Source organism: Trachemys scripta, chromosome 11 (assembly GCF_013100865.1).
Source record: "Trachemys scripta elegans isolate TJP31775 chromosome 11, CAS_Tse_1.0, whole genome shotgun sequence".
Taxonomy (NCBI): domain Eukaryota; kingdom Metazoa; phylum Chordata; order Testudines; family Emydidae; genus Trachemys; species Trachemys scripta.
Window position 1 is genome coordinate 68,778,173 of NC_048308.1, and position 16,508 is coordinate 68,794,680.

General features: G+C 46.2%; 1 protein-coding gene across 3 annotated transcripts in view; it reads left to right on the forward strand.

The window, feature by feature from the left end:
* Positions 1-15,891, forward strand: part of ASB18 (ankyrin repeat and SOCS box containing 18) — a 45,859-nt gene extending 29,968 nt beyond the window's left edge. For all 3 annotated transcript variants that reach the window (XM_034786485.1, XM_034786486.1, XM_034786484.1), the window contains 3 exons: positions 7,162-7,666; positions 11,168-11,281; positions 14,814-15,891. In XM_034786485.1, coding sequence (XP_034642376.1) covers positions 7,162-7,666; positions 11,168-11,281; positions 14,814-14,999 — 805 coding nt within the window. In that variant the 3' untranslated portion in view covers positions 15,000-15,891. The remainder of the gene's footprint in view (positions 1-7,161; positions 7,667-11,167; positions 11,282-14,813) is intronic.
* The last annotated feature ends 617 nt before the right edge of the window (positions 15,892-16,508 follow it).

Below are 16,508 nucleotides of genomic sequence, written 5' to 3' on the forward strand. Positions count from 1 at the left end.
AATTAACGAGATAAGGAGGATGAAGTAATGTATTTTATTGTTGGTGAGAGAGACAAGCTTTTGAGCTGACACATAGCTCATCATCAAGCTCTCTCACCAACAGAAGTGGGTCCAATAAAAGATATTACTCACCCTCCTTCTCCCTCTAATATCCTGGGACCAGCCTGGCTACAACAGCACTGCATACATTGCATCAAAGGACATTTTCCCACAAAAATCTTCCTTTCGATTTAAACCCCATTTTCACAGTGGAAGATATTTTCAGTCAAAAAATGTTGACCAGCTCTACTTCCCCGTAATCTTATGTGTCGCTCACCTTTATTACCAAAATAGTTATTAAAGGAGTAACTGGAGAGGTAGGAGGAAAATCAGGAGAGGAAGGAGTCAGGAAAGCTAAACGAGCACATGAATTCAAGGAGTGTGTGATCAATGGTGTCAAAAGCAGAAGCGAGGTCATAGAGTCGTAGTGTGTAAGGCCAGAAGGGACCATCAGACAATCTACTCTGACCTCCTGTATATGTCAGGCCACCAACATCCACCAGCCCCCGTAATCTAGAGGTCAAGGAGGAGAAGATGGCATACAGGCCCTGTCGCCTAGCTACGAATATATTTACTTACATTGATAACATGGACCGATCACCACACATTTGCAATAAAAGCAATATTATAGGTCAGCTACACTAATGCTAACGTACACAAACCTAACAACGTCTCTACAAAGGAACTCTCCCATACGTACTCTAACACCCTTCTGGCAACCCCCTCAGAAGCCTGACTATACAGTGTGGCCAGAAAGAAGGCTGGTCAGAGTTGGGTTTTGTCACACCAAAAAGTGGGGACAGAATTCAGGAGTCAAGGACCTTCTTCTCAAATGCCCTGTCTCCAGCCACCAGAGAAATGAACCAAGGAACTATCAGCTTGAAAGTCTCAACTGTAAGAGGAAGACACAAAGAGAGAGGCAGCCACTGAGATAAACAGGACCTCTGCTGTACTAGTGCATTCTATTCACATCTGTTTGCAGAGATACTTTTAACTTAATAAAGTTGGTTACTTAAGATAAAACAGAAGCAGAACAGAAGCACCTTGATGTGCAGGAAGCACCCTGTAGGGTCTCTAGGGAGCTTCATAACCAAGGAAGGGAGCTAGCCTCATTGCTGTTTTTCTGTCTCCTCCTCAGAGGTAATTACATGGGCAGCAGAGCGCTCTCAGAGATGGACATAAAGTTAACCCCCTCTTAAAGCTAATGTTGCACTTCGAGTATGTCTACATTGCATTGTAAACCCAAATCTGTCAGACCCAAGCTTGTGGGTTCAGTTTTCCAAGACCACACTTGAGAATCCACACTGCATTGTAAACCTGGGCTTACAGTTTCTGGACCCAACTAACACATCCATGCTGCACTACGCAGACCTTTTAACTTGGGTCTGTGGCTTGGCCTGCATTCACACAGCAGAATGACAGGGCTTAGACCCAAGTCTCAGCAGGACTTGAGCTCTGACCCACCCCCCCCTTAGCAGGGCCTGTGTCCTGAGTGCTTGCTGACCCACGTCAGTCTGATTCATGTGTAGACAGAAGGAGGGCTCGGGCTCAAACGTGAGTCAGAGCCTGGGCTTTGTGTGCAGTGTAGACATGCCCAAAGTGTCTCCCCAGCTAGTGGAGAAGGAAGCTAAGAATCCTGGCAAGCTGCCTAGAAGGACGTGAAAGGCAGTGTCTGTATGGTCATGAACTTTGGGAGGAAAGAGTTTAAGAAAATAAATTAAAAAATAAGAGGCCATAAACATTGTTGAATTTTCTCAGGCATCACCCAGCCTCTCAGAACCAGCCATCTGACTTTGTGAGAAGATGAAGAATTGTTTTTTTAGAGGCTAGTTTATACTACACTTATTTATGTACTGAATGTCCCCCTTATAAGTTCAATGGAAGAACTAAGCTCATCACCGACAATTCAGGAAAGCATTTAAGCAACGCAGAAACGTCCCCATCTTAACCAACCATGGGGACTGAATGTGGAACCGCCAAAGCGGAAAGCACAAGTGAAAAAGCCTCGAGCTGAGAGCTTCAACAGACCCATATCGTCTGTGGATCAGGCATAGCGGCAGGTACATAGTACACTAACCAGTGGGTTACATGCTTCCCTTGGAGAGAAGACACTCATTCTCAGGCCCACAGCAGTCCAAGTCCCCATGAGCCCCTGCTATGTGATAGCCACCATCTTGACTAACAGTGGAGATTGGACCAGGGACCTCCAGAGCTAAATATGTGAGTCTCTAGAGACTGATCTAAAGAACCAGGACCTGTAGCAGGCTGTGAACTGGTTACAGAGGGGGACACATAACATGCACCAAACAGTGGTATGCACATACGCTTAAGGGCTTTCCTAAACCAGGACTACAGTGCTGAGGTTAGTCTGATTTTAATTTGTCCTTTACAGGTCACCTTCAAAAACCAAAGGGCCAAATGGAGCTATGTCAATTTGCACAAGCTGGGGATCTAGCCCATACCTCCAATTTCCATGGAAATATAACCATTGAATGAAAGAAAAATGAGAGAAGGGAGGAGAATTAGATGGCTACATAACATGTTGTCAGAAGGGTCTCCAAACAGATTTTTCATTAGGCATCTGGTTGGTAGTCTTTAACATGGTTACAAGTCAGACTGTTCTAGGCACCAAAGCCAAATGGCAACGTATAAGGAGAGCTAAGGGCAAGAAAACCTGCTTGAAGTTTATGTGAGTCAGTCTGGACCTGAGCAAGGTTCATTTCAGTTAAATATCAGCACTGAATGCCACTAAACTCTGTAGAAGCAAACTTGAGCAAAAAAAGTAGGTGCACAGTATATATAGAAAGAAACTTTAGACACGATTTTTACTGGCCAAGCCACAAAGGAAAGTAAATATCTCCTCAGAACCAAATAAATCAGATGTGGGCAATATCCGTGAGATAGGGATTGCTGTACAGCTGAGCCCAATACTGTCACATCAGTTTCTATTATGAAACCTACATCCCAGAATATTTTCAAGGTCTTGCATTATTACCTGTGAGTCTCCCCTCCTCCCTCCTCTCATTACCTAATAGAAATCCTAATCACAGCATGGCCAGTTGTACCGGCATTGGTGCCAACTGCCCTTTGCATGTACTGCAGAATTTGACATTGTTTTGCCACCATGTCACCGTTACAACGGTTACAACGTCAACTTCTAGTAGAAAAAGTAGCAGTAATTTTGATTCATTTAGACTGGCTTATCACATTCACTTACTTGCACTAAAAAACCATTGGTGTGGACTGTTTAACCCCCTTCTGTTTGTCAGAAGGCATTCTGTGCTGTGATAGAATATTGTAAAGGCGGGGGGGAGGGGTGTCCCTTTAATGGCCAAGGTTTCATGACAGCCTGAGATCACTCTTTTGTAAATTTCCAAGATTAAACAAAAAACATTCCTGTAATATAAGTAAACACAAACCCTGTTCTTCTTGAAATGGCAGGTGCTGCTACATGGGACAGTCCCCAAAGTTGGGTAGCAAGCAATTCTGTACACTGCTCACAAAACACATTCCTTTCGGTGGGCTTGAACCAAGAAAGGAAGTGTTCCTTTGCAGTACACACAAGGGGTGAAATCTTACAGGCAAAACTCCGAGAGACATCAGTGGGATTTCTGTCTGAATAAGGAGGGACTCAGGAAAGACTGCAGAGCTTAGCCAAGGAAGAAGACAAACCGGAAAAGCAGTTCTTGTTGGATAATTGCCACTCATGCCCCAATGCACTTCCAACTCAAAGGTTTAACCTCAGAATGAAAACATCTGTTCTCCCATTGATGCAAGGCAATTGAGAGATTTCCCTTGCAACAATTTGGAAATAGACCATTCTAGTGTGAGTAAAGTTATGCTACATTTGGAAAGCCAGGGAATATATTTCAGCACCTTACAAGTTTCTGAAACTAGGAGAAGACACAGGTGGTAGTTTTGGTCACTTAAATGGCAGAGTCAGAAATGGGTGGAGAAAGCATTTTTAATGCCAGACCTGCCCGTGTACATCACCCCATGCGTCTCAAAGCAGCCCAAGTCAATGCATTAGGTAGCTATAGAAGTTTTTTTCCCTTCTAGTTATTCTGGCTCAATACCAGTGTGAACAGCCTTGACCACCGGCAGCCAAGGTCCAGACAGTGAGTTTGATGTTTTCAGCTGAGACTCATTCTCTGATTCACTTACAGCTGATGTCTATTTAAAGAACCTTGCCTTTCCACACGGCCTCCCGCCTACACACAGACCCTTGCCCTAAGGCATACATGTCAGACAAGAGTTGGATTATATGGATAGTCTGCATCACACTCCGGGGATGTTATCTACACCAAGAGATTAAACGACTGCAGACACATTGATTGCATGAACTGGCTGATGGTCTCATGTGTCCTTGCAATGGTTTAATGTGTCTCCAGAACAACATTGATTTTGACAAAACCTTTCTGGCACATCCACACGCAGTGCCCGCCTTGTAACCTTGCCTGTATCAGTGGACGCTGGGTCTCCAGGAGCACCTATTATGTAGTGCCCAGAGCCCTTGCTGAGAGCTGGGGCTTTGGGGCAATTCCCAAATGTGTAGGGATGGCACTGGGAGGACTGACTGAAGCATCATAGCTTTCCGTACAGAGAAGAAACCGCAGCAGGCTACACTGACATAGCCAGACCCCATCGTGGCCCAGGCATTGCAACCAGGCACTAAGGAGTCTGGTGGCACCTGGAGGAGAAAGGAAGGGCACTGGTTGGAGAGGTTCACACTCAATACCAACCCCAGGCAGTTGAGAAATGTTGGGTGTCAGTGCCTGGTTGTCAAGTATCAGGGGGTAGCCGTGTTAGTCTGTATCTACAAAAACAACAAGGAGTCTGGTGGCATCTTAAAGACTAACAGATTTATTTGGGCATAAGCTTTCATGGGTAAAAACCTCACTTCTTCAGATGCATCCTTGTTGTTTTTGTAGATACAGACTAACACGGCTACCCCCTGATACTTGACAACCAGGCACTGATACCCAACATTTCTCAACTGCTTGGGGTTGGTATTGAGTGTGAACCTCTCCAACCAGCGCCCTTCCTTTCTCCTCATGTGGCCAAGGCCCGGGACCTTAGCCCAGTGTTTGCACTTGCAGCAACCAGCCAGAGTCACAGCCTTAACTTTTCAACAGCTGGGGCTAGAAGACTCTATCACATAAGCCAAAGACGACCGCCTTCCTCCCCTGCGCCTGGAAAGCGCTTGTGGGTGGCTGTGTGGACCGTAGTCCCCAAAGCTGGAGAGATGAGCTAACGGCTACACACAGCCATGGCATGCAAGGGGCAGGCTGCTCTCACCTTGCTCCAGTGTTGATAAGGCTGTGGATTTGGAGAATTATGCAAATAATACCCAATACGCATGCTCAGTGAATATGCATCACCTCATTTCCATAATCCTCTCTAACACCCCCTCCCCCACGCTCCTCCTTGAGTTTCACCTTCCCCCCTCACCCCTGTCTTGCCTGAGGCAACAAGACCTTTTCCCCTAGGCTCTGGCCGGGCCAGGGGATCCCCCCTTCTCCCTATGGAGTATTTTCTGGGGAGGGGGAGCCAGAATCTTGCTCTCTCCCCAGTCTGCTGATGAACTTCCTGTCTGCCCCCCTACTCTGCACAGCAGCCTGCTGTCCCTCCCTCCCCCTGCTGACCAGCTGGCTCTGCAGGGAAACCACAGCTGTTGTGTAGCTCTGCCAGCGAGACCCAGGTTCAACTTCCTACGCCGCTACAGCCGTCCCGTGTGGCCATCGCTGAGCCTCACCTTGCTGCAGTTCCCCCTCTGGCTGGGGATAGCAGCTCTGCACTCCCACGTGAGAGTGTTGTGAGCATAAATGCTTTAAACACTGAGGTGATGGAGGCCATGGAAGTACCTTGGATAGATAAGGGAGAGGGAAGCAAGGAAGCCATCCCTGCCAGGATGCAGAGCCTCTGGGCTCATTTCAGGCTCCCTTTTGGGGGTTCCTGAGAGGTTGCCTGAAAAGCCCGGCAGAGGGGGCTGGAAACTGGATGCCTTCGGAGGAGACTTACCAGGTCTGATGACTCCCAGCTGTTTGAAGAGCAGAGGGCGCTCTACACTGGATCAAGGGGTGTTTGCCTCAAGGTCGAGTCGCCCATGCCATGCTGTTACCAGACTCCGAGCGCTCTCCCCGCACATCACCCTCAGTGCTTATTCTGAGTGGGCTCCCTTGTGTATGGAGCCCCTTCCGGATGCAGCGGCGTGATGATGCAGCCTCGTGCTGGGCTCCCTATCCTGGGTGGGACAGTGCCAGAACCCCGGTCCTGACCACCACCCCCTTCAAAACACAGATGTCTCACCCACTGATTTGACCGCAGCATCAACACCTGTTTAATGCCTCCATTGTCCCTCCTTTCCTCGCTGCATCAAGTTTAACCTTCTTGTTCTCCCTTTCCAGGGCCTATGTACCACTCTGTCTCAGACCTCCTATCAGGTCACATCCAGCCCACCCAGGATGTCCGCCTGGTTCCTTTTACCAGTTTCATCTTATGCTTCCCCCTGCTCCTGCACACCACCCTCGATACACGGGATGTCCACACAGCACCGGCTTGCCAAGCATCCCCCACTCCCTCCTCCAGAACTTGCCAAAAGACTCACTTCTTCTGCACTGGCCATAAGTAGCAGTTAAGAGTGTTTTCTAAAAAGCACACACACAAAACATTTTTCCCCCTTCTGGTAGCCCAGCATGTGCTGGCTGTGTGCATCTGCTCCACTGTAACCATCTCAGGCAGACGCTGCCGATTTTTCTGGGCATTGCTCTTAAAGAAAACACAATTTACATTACATTTCAGTTCATTTTTAAATAAAGGCTGCTCATATGTTTTGAATGAGCGTGGGCACCCCGTCAAGGTGGGCCACCCCAGCCTTAACCGCATTGTTTCCATTCCTTCAACCTCGTGTCCCATCATGCCAATAGTACCTAAGTGAATTAGGAGCAAAAGTCCCATCAAAAGTCAGTGGAGGCCACTCGAGCTTATGGGCTCGTAGATCTGTTTTCTCTAATCTTAGTGGTCTCGCTAATGGGAGGTGGAAAAGATGGCCCAATAATAACCAAGTCATACAACTCAGCTTCCATTTCTCCTTCAGTAAATGGCCGTGTCACTTCATTACAGATGTGCCAAACTTTTGGTGAGGTATGGAGCAATGGTTGATCTACCAAGTGAAGAGACACAGGAGACACCACTTCACATAGCAGCTAAACATGGCCTCTATGATCACGCTTTCCTGTACTTGAGGTACGGCGCTAGTGTGGATAGGAAGAACAGTCGGGAAGAAACTGCACTCAGCGTGGCTTGCGGACAGGCAAAAGAACAAGCAGCTCAAGGAAGCTACTTGCAGGTGTGCAGATTGCTGGTTATGTATGGAGCAGATGTCAACACCACAGATGAAGAGGAGAAGAGTCCTCTCCACAAAGCCTGCAAGAATGCCAGTCACAGCTTGGTCCAGTTTTTGCTGCAGAATAAAGCGGATGTGAATGCCATTGATTACAACGGCGCCTCCCCCCTGTCCTGTAGCCTACAGACCGCAGCCTTCAAGCAGCAACTGAGGCCACGTCTCACAGTGCAGACGCTGCTGAACCATGGCTCCCAAAAAATCTGGCCTATGGCCTTTGGGAAGGTACAGTCTCACGCATTGGCTAGAGGCAGAGGCAGTTAGCCAGCTTAAATACCGGCGAGGCTTTTCCAAGGGGATCGGTAAAGGGCTACAGTAAGGTTGGCCAATTGGTTGCTAGTTCTAATCCAGGCCAGTAATGGCGGAGGGCAATTAGCATCCCTGGGCTGTGCAGTGGCTGATGTGAAAAGGATTTGGTGGTTTCAGGCAACTTTCCAGCAGATAGGAGTTCACATCACAGCATCACTGGCATCCCTGTTGGCCATCTCAGCAGAGATTGACCTGCTCTCTTAGCCCCATTTGAAGTGACCCTTTTGGCTGCGGTGGGGCGGTGAGGGCTAAAACTTGCAGTGCAGCTTGCTGGACTGTCCCCGGTCTATAACCAAGCAGAGGAATTAGCCCTCTGAGGCCAGCCACCCAGCACCTTGCCTGAGCACCAAATTCACTCACCTATTTCTTTTAAAGAAGGGAGGACAAAGCGTCTTTCAAAAGGCCGATGTCAGCACTCAGCTGGCTGCTGAGTGAGTGGTGAGCAGCTCTATTCGATGTAGGAACGGGAACAACAAGCTAATAGCGCCCGACTCATGTAGCGTGTAGTGACAGTGGGTAACATTTTCAACAGCACCTAAGTGACTTAGGCTCTGAAGTCCCCTTTTCAGAAGTGACTTAGGAACTTAGTACTATACTGGCATTAGAAAAGGTTCAGAGAAGGGGAACTAAAATGATTAGGGGTTTGGAACGGGTCCCATATGAGGAGAGATTAAAGAGGCTAGGACTTTTAAAAAAGAGGAGACTAAGGGGGATATGATTGAGGTATATAAAATCATGAGTGATGTGGAGAAAGTGAATAAGGAAAAGTTATTTACTTGTTCCCATAATATAAGAACTAGGGGTCACCAAATGAAATTAATGGGCAGCAGGTTTAAAACAAATAAAAGGAAGTTCTTCTTCACACAGTGCACAGTCAACCTGTGGAACTCCTTGCCTGAGGAAGTTGTGAAGGCTAGGACTATAACAGGGTTTAAAAGAGAACTGGATAAATTCATGACGGTTAAGTCCATTAATGGCTATTAGACAGGATGAGTAAGGAATGGTGTCCCTAGCCTCTGTTTGTCAGAGGATGGAGATGGACGGCAGGAGAGAGATCACTCGATCATTACCTGTTAGGTTCATTCCCTCTGGGGCACTTGGCATTGGCCACTGTCGGTAGACAGGATACTGGGCTGGATGGACCTTTGGTCTGACCCAGTACGGCCGTTCTTATGTTCTTAACTTACACCTCATTGCAAGTCACTGGAGCGTTGCAAAATAGACTTAGAAACCTGAGCTCCACTGATTTGCAATGAGATGAAGGTTCCTAAGTCACCTTTGAAAATGGGCCTGAAGAGCTAAATCAACAGAGGCGCTTTGGAAAATGTTCCCCAGTGCAATAATAGCGACTGTCAGCTTCCATTTTGAGAAGGAAACATTTCTTGCGGTAGGTTTACATCATTTTCTTTAGAAACTCGTCATTTGAATCCAGCACCCAAAACAGGGTACAAACTTGAAATACGTTGCCAACATGTATTCAATTAACTTACATGTTGAGGACTAAACATTTCCTCTGGGTATCGCCAGTGAAGAAAACGGAGTTACCCTACATATTAACCTGGCCCTAGAAGGCTTCTGTGTTATGAACTCTGTCCCATGTACACAGGCCACTCTGTGCTCACACATGTGTAAGTAGAACCGACAGAGCTGGGAGCATCTAGCTAGTAAACTCTAAGCCAGGCAGGGCATCAAATAAAAGCTCTCAAACTGCAGCAGAATGTCAGTGTCTTTCACAAAACAAAACAAAAGTCCAAGATAAATTAAACAGATAAACCACGTCCCACTGCTTGGCCCCTTTCTAGGGCCTTCTCGCCTGAGCTGGGGGCCTTGTGCAGGTGCCTACCTGCTCCCAGCAAACAGCCGGAGCTCAGTCCCCATTTAGCTGCTTGTTGGCCTTTGATCTAAGGACCAGGTGACCTGCAGCTATGACCTGAACCCTGGGAGGCAGCTAATTAGTTCCATTGGGGACTTAAAGGACCATCAGCTCCCCTGACATAAACAAATAGTTCTGGGTTTGGGAAGGAGGCAAGGCTGGGTTGTTCTATTTAACCGTCTGTCTCCAAATCTGTGATGTTCCTCCCTGGGGTAACGGCACTGAAGTCAGTGCAGTTACACTAAGAGTTCATGTGAACAACTGTGTACAGTGTGATTGTTTGATGTGCCCAGTTCAGCACTGCATTAGTTCAGTCTGAGGCTGGTGTGCCTCTATGAAGGCTTTGTCTACACTGGTACCTAAATGACAAAAGTTTTGCTGACGAAAAGCATCGATGTGAACAACACTTTGTCGGCAGGAGAACTCTCTCCTGCCGACAAACAGTGGCTACACTGTGCGCCTTTTAGCGGCACGGCTGTAGCAGCACATCGTGTAGACATAGCCTAAATCACACGGTGGTGAATCACACCCCGTATATTTTTTGCCGCCTGACCTTGAGAGGTGCTGAGTGCCTATCAGGATCAGGCCCTTAGCGTCACATATCATGTGGCTTTAAATCACGTTTTAATGAGCAATGCTGGTCACATGCAGACAGAGGATAAAGTTTTCAAAAGTGCAGGGGTTTATTGCCCTCCATATTTATGTTAATTAAAAACATGTTGGAAACTTAGTTCAGTGATCAGAGAGGTTTATATCCTGCTGAGAATGTTCCATTGGTCTTAGACACCTAAGTCAGTTAGACACTTTTTAAAATTTTACCCAGAGTACTTTGCTTTGTAAAGGGATGACTTTTTGATGCCCTGTGAAAGTGCTCAAATTCAATCTGACTTGAGAGGGGGTAACCTTTCACTGGGATCTTGCTGCCTGGAGTAATGAACATTGAAATGTTTCGTGGTGATGGGTGTATGATGTCTATAGGAGGGTAAGGGGGCAAAGGTTGGATAGGCTGAAACTAGTTTTGTTGTGGAGGCTAAGAAACAGAGTGCCCTATCTATCTATCTATCTATCTATCTATCTATCTATCACAGAGCCATGACAGATCAACTTTGTATTTTTGTCATCAAAGTAGTCTTGCTATAGCTTTGCATTTCATTGATTTTACCTCAAACCATAAAGAAAATATTATCCTGGCTTATCATGTACAAGCAAAGAGTGTAAACAAAAAGCAAATGGGGCATCCAGTGAAAATAACCTCACAATAAAAGCAAGCCTTCCACCGGTTTTTACATATGAAGGAGATTTAGGGACTTGGTACAGAGGAGAACTTCTGTTAATATTGTGTGCACCATTCCCAAGGACTGCCTTGGTTAAGTGGGTCACACAGACAATTAGGCTGTCGTTGGCGGAACCTCTGATCCTAGTGACGCGATGAAAAGTGAAACCTCTAGTCGTCCATATTTGGGTTTTTTAAGAGCCTCAGTACTGAGGCATGTACATCACCCCCCGTGAAATCTCACAACATCACTCTGCATTTGTTCTTCTAGGTGCTGAGGTCTTGTGCATCAGTGCCAGAGATCATTGAAATCCTCTTCAATTCCTACTCTCAAGTCCCCATCTCTGAGCAGTGGCGGGAGGCTATTCCAGAGGAGATATTTCAGGTAGGAAAGCTCTGGGCTGGTTTCTTAGATATGCCTATAGCCAGTGGCGTAGTTTTGCCTCCCAAGACATGGGCTGATGTCCCACAAGACCTGAGGCCATGCCACCATGAGACTTTGAGCACTGCAAGTTCCTTCCCACACCACTCCCATATCAGAATGGTGCCTCTTCCACCTGCCCTGCACAGATGTCAATAACCAGACCAGGTGCAAGGCAAGGAAAAATCAAGCCCCTGCTTTTGCACCCAATTGCTTGGGAGCCTGCTCTAAAAATGAAAATAGCCAAATGACATCCAGGGCAAGTACAGTTTCCAGGGGACGGCGCAAATGGAAAAGAGCAACTCCAAAATGAAGGTTAAAATATGTTCAAACTGACCTTAAAAAAAGAATGCTCACTCTGGGAACGTTTTATATAGACCAGTCCTAAATTTCATCTTTGCAGTTTTACAGTGGATTAACGCCATCCATTCAAAAAGCGTTACTCCTGATTTACACCGGCGTGAGAGCACAATATGGCCCAACGTGGTAACTGATAGGTGCATTTGTAACATCACCTCCCTGCAGGTCCTGCACGGATGACACAGAGAAATGAGTTGCGATGGTCAACGCGAAGCCAAGCATACAAAGTTACAGTCAAAAGGGCCAACAACCGAACACTTGTTTTGAATGTTCTTTCCCGTTTTCTCCATAGTGACAGTCTGTACAAAGCCTGCCTTACTTAGCTCAATGTCAGTTATAAGAGAAAGTCAGAATAGCTTTAATTTTCAGTTTGTTTGGTTTTTTAAATGTTGGAAAGTAACAAAAATAATGGCGGGGCAGTGCATAGCTGAGAGTAAAGGGAAATACAGCCTGAGTCCTCTAGTCAGTTCTATTTCCGATCCAAGCTGGAGGCAGCATGGTACACAAGGAGTCCATGGCAGAGCTGGGAACACAACCCCGGTCTCCAGACTGCAGCCTTAATCACAAGACCACCTTCCTAACTGTGAAGGGGCGATAGATGGGATGCACATTCCTATTCTGGCACCACCCCACCTAGGATCCAAGTACATTAATCAGAAGGGGTATTTCTCTATGGTTCTCTAGGTGCTTGTGGATGACTGTGGGCATTTCATTGACATTAACACAGGCTGGCCCGGAAAGATGCATGACACACGCATCTTTCGGAACACTTGGCTGTTCAGGAAGATACAGGCTGGGACTTTTTTCCCAGAGCGGAAGATCACAGTAGGGGAAGTTGAAATGCCCATTGTGATCCTTGGAGATCCCGCTTACCCGTTAATGCCGTGGCTTATGAAACCCTACACAGGGAGTCTTGACAGCAGCAAGGAATGGTTCAACTACAGGCTTAGCCGGTGCCACAGGCACTGACTTTTCATTATGCCAGGGGGTGCTCAATCCCCGGCTATGTCCCAGGTCCCGCCCCCACGCCACCCTTCCCTCAATGCCACACCCCCGCCCCGCCCCCGCTCCAACCCTGCTCCACCTCTTCCCGCCCCGTTCCGCACCCTCCCCTGAGCATGCCCCATCCTCGCTCCTCCCCTCCAGCCTCCTGCACACCGCGAAACAGCTGATTGCAGTGGGAGGGAGGCACAGGGAGGGAGGGGGAGGCACTGATCCATGGGGCCCATGGTGGTCGGGAGGCACTTGGGGGGTGGAGGAGAGGTGATAGGGGGGCTGCCGGTGGGTACTCAGCACCCACCATGTATGTATGAGTGTATGAGTGTAGATGCTACAGTGTGAGCTGTACATGCCTGCCCAGGGACCCTGAATCTGTACTCATGTGCCATCACATCTTCACCAGCACTATTTTTGCCATGCTAGCTAGATTAAAGCTCACCCAGGTTTGCCTACCCATGCTACAATCAAACCTCTGATTTACCCTGAGATGTGCTCGCATCCCCTCTCCCTGCTCAGTCCTGCCAGTGCCACCGTGGGACAGTCCTCAAATATTCTGAGTTCACACTTGGCATCGGTCAGGGAAGGAAGGCAAGAGTGGTTCTAAGCCACCGTTACACCCTTCCCAGTCCCAGGAAGCCACCGCACAGCTCTAGCTAGCACCAGCCAGAATTGTTCCCCAGGGGCTGTTCCTTCAGCCAGAGCTCAATGAAGCAAATTGCACTTTGGCCCCTCCCTCTCTTGTCCCCATCATGTCCCCTATTACCTGGAACTAGGGTGACCAGGTGTCCCGATTTTATAGGGACAGTCCCGATATTTGGGGCTTATTTTTATATGGGCTCCTATTACCCCCACCCCAGTCCCAATTTTTCACACTTGCTATCTGGTCACCCTACCTGGAACTGCCCCAATATGCCCCCTGCCTAAGGAGGCAAGTATCAGGGGTAGCCGTGTTTGTTTTTGTGGATACAGACTATGAGGAGTCCGGTGGCACCTTAAAGACTAACAGATTTATTTGGGCATAAATTTTCGTGGGTAATAAATCCACTTCTTCAGATGCATGAAATACCCATGAAAGCTTATGCCCAAATAAATCTGTTAGTCTTTAAGGTGCCACCGGATGCCTCGTTGTTTTTAAGGAGGCCAGGAGGGTCTGGGATAATGCCCCATACCAGGGCAATCATCAGCTGCCCCTTTATGGCAGCATTCAGTCTCTGCACTGCTCCTGTAACCACAGCCGTGATCTATCATCTGTTGCTTGGTGTATTTGTGAACGGCTTTGAATGGATGCAGTACGTCACCCCCTATTTCTATTGCTTCCTTCCACTAACAGAGTTGCTGCTTAGCTCACCAAGTTCAGGTCTGTGTTTTTTGTGTCCTCGGGTCATAAGAGCCAAGCTAACTGCTGTGGGACAAGGCTGGGGTTTACAAAGTGCAAACCCCCACCCTTCCTCCACAAAGTCAATGGGGGCCAAACTCCTTTGAAGACCTAGGGCTACAACATTTAAAATATCCACCCCTTCCTTTTCTGGGTGCACATCAAATTGTTAGACAGGGAGACCAGGCCTCAGCCCAGCTAAAATCTCACCCTTGTATGTTTACAACTGGTGGATGGCAGCATATAGGTATGCGGCAATGAGCACTACAATGGTAGTCGTTGATTGCTGCTACAACCTTTGATCCTTGTAGATCTACCCCAGCCACACTTGGAAAGAAAAAAGAAAACTGGCATCTAAGGGCTGTTCTCTGTGCTTTCTGCAGTTGTTTCTACCAAGGATTGAGCAGCCATCTTAGATGCTCCATGTCTCCTATACTTCGCGTCAGTATGCTAATGCTTTATGAAGAATTCTACTGTCAAGTATATTTAAAATCACTAAAAAATAAAACTGTCTTCCACAATGAGGTGTTGTACCTGCAGAAATTTCATGTGTGTCCTTTCAGATGGGAATTACTTTTATAGCTGTGTTTCATCTCAGAGAATCCTACCAATACCTAGACTTCTTAACGTGCGAACAAGTTTCAGTAATTATGTTACCTTACTTAATCTAATTATGCCATTGATTTTCAGTTTGAAAATGCTCTGTTTTGTCTAGCCTATCAAAAAACTTGAATTCAAGGTTTACTCTCTCTTGCTTTACAGATGCACCTGCCCTTTTATGAATCCTTTTTCATGCTATCATGCACACCTCGGTGTCTGCAACATTTGTGCCGTTGTGCCATTCGGAAAAAGTTTGGCAGCAAATGCCACTACCTTATCCCCTCATTACCTGTGCCCAAACCCTTACAAAACTACCTGCTGCTGGAACCTGAAGGAATACTGCTTTGAACTACTTGATCCTCAGCAGTGTATTACAGTATCTTTTGTGTGTGCCTTTAGAATTAAGGATCTGTCATTTCCATTATAAATAACTGTTTTTCGGGGATATACACTGTAACATAAACATTTGCTTTCAGCTGAAACTTTGTATAGAATGTTTTTTAACCACATTATACGTTAAGGTGACACTTATCAATAGTCTATAAAGGGTTAACAAATGAGTAATAACTGTTATAAGCGTATTACAGACATGAGTAGTGTATGTTATAAAAACTTTATTGAAGTCAATGAGACGACGCAGATGCATAATGTTAAATGGGGGTAAGCATCAGCAGGATCTAACCCATGTGCAGTCCTAATGATTTCAGTGGTATTATTCCCATGACTAAAGAAAGCCAAATCTGGCCCTTAATAGAGTCACTGCTGTAACCTTTGGCAAAATACTGGAACTGATGAGGATAATCTATAATATAGAAAGGCTTGGCAGAATTCTATTTTTATTTTTTTACCATTTTGATAGATAATAATATTTATTTTTGAGTATCTTTTTAGATTTTCATCTATGTAAGTTTTCATGGTTAACCAAATTATGGACTTTAAACACTTTTTTATCAATTAAAATGTTCAAAGTTGCGGAAATTATGTGGGGGCAGACAATTAATTAATGACAGCGGCTGATAAGATTCAAAAAGTCAAAGCTTTATAAGCCACTCAAGCACAAATTGTCAACATCCCATGTCAAAATATACAAAGCCTTAAAACTGGACATCATCCCTGTTTTTACTATTCATTTGCTAGTCCATTTGTAACAAGCCTAATTCAAAGCTCTAAATCGCTGGACTTTGACTCTAATAAGTTCTCAAGCAACATTTGTCTTACTTTACCTATCTGTAAATGTTGATTATTATCAATGGAAATATTTTTTCATCACTCTGTGTGTGTATGGTGAAATCAGCATTTACTGACTTTTGCCAATAAAAATCTAATTCTTCCAAGCCTAAATAGAGACAAGACCTATTAGCATTTTAATTGTCCTTTAAAGAACAGGCTGCTGGCTGAAAGCTGGCTACACTACATACACACATAAACTTTTTCTTTGATCCCTATATTAAAATTAAAATGGCTCCATCCTACCACAGGCAGCTTGTAGTATCTCCAAAGATGCTCTTGGCACCACATATGAGTGCAGCTCTGCTCTGAGCATGTGTCACGATGCACTGACCCTAGTCACATGGTGGGGCCCCTCCAATCACGCTGGTATGGATTAACGCAGGACAGCTGGGAAGTGTTCATTTGAAAATTAAGGGAAAACATTTCGGATCCTTTCTAAATCTATATAATATAACTTTAAAATAATAGAGATCTGACCAAAACATGGAGCATTAGACTAATGGCAGTTGCTCTCTCTTTAACCCTCTTACATCCAGGCACTTGAGCAGGGATGTTCAAAGGAGTTTTAGGCAGTCACGCGTCCAGCTCCCTATGAGTTTCATTATTTCACGTCTTCCAATGGGAACT